The sequence below is a fragment of the Pyxicephalus adspersus genome, chromosome 1 (genome assembly GCF_032062135.1).
Source record: "Pyxicephalus adspersus chromosome 1, UCB_Pads_2.0, whole genome shotgun sequence".
NCBI classification, from domain to species: domain Eukaryota; kingdom Metazoa; phylum Chordata; class Amphibia; order Anura; family Pyxicephalidae; genus Pyxicephalus; species Pyxicephalus adspersus.
The window spans coordinates 21729093-21730848 of NC_092858.1; the positions used below are offsets into that span (position 1 = coordinate 21729093).

At 34.5% G+C, this 1756-nt stretch overlaps 1 protein-coding gene across 1 annotated transcript in view; it reads left to right on the forward strand.

Annotated features, from left to right (window-relative positions):
- Positions 1-1756, forward strand: part of SETDB2 (SET domain bifurcated histone lysine methyltransferase 2) — a gene marked incomplete in the record, with an annotated part of 113751 nt that overhangs the window by 22122 nt on the left and 89873 nt on the right. Inside the window, 1 exon segment of the mRNA XM_072398653.1 lies at positions 217-326. Within this exon segment, the coding sequence (XP_072254754.1) occupies positions 217-326 (110 nt within the window).

Below are 1756 nucleotides of genomic sequence, written 5' to 3' on the forward strand. Positions count from 1 at the left end.
ACAATGCAAGATTGTTGCATGCATAAATACAATGATCAGCCAAAACTTTGAAATCACTGACATATGATGTAAATTTCATTAATATTCTTGTTACATTGGCACCTATGAAGGGTTTCTGTTCTTCTGAAGAACTGTTTAGGTTTAGCACCATTGTTATTTTAATACTGTTCTTCTCTTTCTGGTTGTCATTTTAGTATTTCTTTTTTTTTTCTTCAGCCACATAAAAGCCGGGACGGAACTAACCTGGAATTACAAGTACAATATTGGGAGCATTCCTGAAGAAGAGATTCCATGCTTGTGTGGACTTAAATCTTGTCAAAATATAACTATTTGAATATTAATCATGAAAAAGCTTAGGATACACATATATTGTGTCATAAATATCAATTAATTACGTTATGACTTGATGATTATGTGATATATAAAATATATTTTATTATTATTTTGTATAATGTGCCTTTACATTGATTTTTTTTTTCAACTTCAAGAAGATAGTTATGATTTCTGTGTGTTTATAAAATGTGTGAATAACAGAAATTTGCCCTTTAATGTTTATGTGAAAACTGATCGAAGAGATTTAAATTAATTACAATAAAAAACACAAATTCATTGTTAATTTAAGTCAAGATTTAGCATATACACTTTGCCAGCAGGTATAACTGTAAGTCTGTGTGGATAGGTCTGTGTCAACTTTGAACTTTTCAAATGAATATATTTTGATAATTAATTTAAATTTTTACAAAGGTCATTTCACTTTTACATTAAAGAACATGTTTCTTTCAATCTGTGTTCAATGACAAAACACAAAAACCTACATGGGGAAGATTTTTTTTTTTTTGAGATCCCCTTGTCTAGTCTGTACTGACAGAGCCCCAAAACGAAAAACCATTGAATCTTCAGTATGCCTGTAATAGGCTGAGCATGGGTTTCATCTGTGCTGCTGTTGTTAATGTCAATAAACCCTCCTCACTAAATTTACATTTCTCTCTGCATCCATTTTCCGGTTTCCTCATGCTTTTTTTCTTTTCTAATTTTTTTGCTGGCAATTTTTTCCCCATTTTTAGAAACCAGATTATGGTTGTTGCTCCCAGTGTTTTAGAATGTCCAACCTGGAAGCAAACGCAGTGCATGTCACCGATGTACTGCACAACAATAAACATATGGGAGATAAGACAACCAGCTGTCAGTTTAGATGTAGTAAACAGATGAGCCATCTTGATTGCAAGCATCCTGTTTGATGGTGCCTGTGTATGCCTGAGAGCGAACTTATTATATGGGTTTATTCACAGTAAGGAGCATACTTGTATCCATAATTGTATACTTTGGAGGGGTCCTTTTGTGCACATCTTACGACATGTGAAGCTCTGTACAGATGCTTGTTGTTGCTTTGTGTTGCTGGCAATTATTGTTAGTGATTGCTGTCGGAACCATAGGAATTATTATGGTACTCTTGGTTTACTTAAAAAGGGGTGGGGTGGGACTACTGCGTCCATCCATGAGAAATGGTGATCATTGGTATTCTCTCCAGCCTTGGAGAGCTTTAATAAATCAGGCCCATTGTCTCAACACATTCTGCCATTGCATCAAAAAATGCTTCCTGAAACTGTTCTACAAAGAGGAAGCCATACATACATTTGTTGCAGAAACAACAAGCCCAAGCTCTGCAATGAACCAAAAGAGAATGGAGATGTGTGCTCAGATGCTTCTATGTGACAGAAATTAAAAAGATAAATAGCACACATAGTTACAAAAGTGC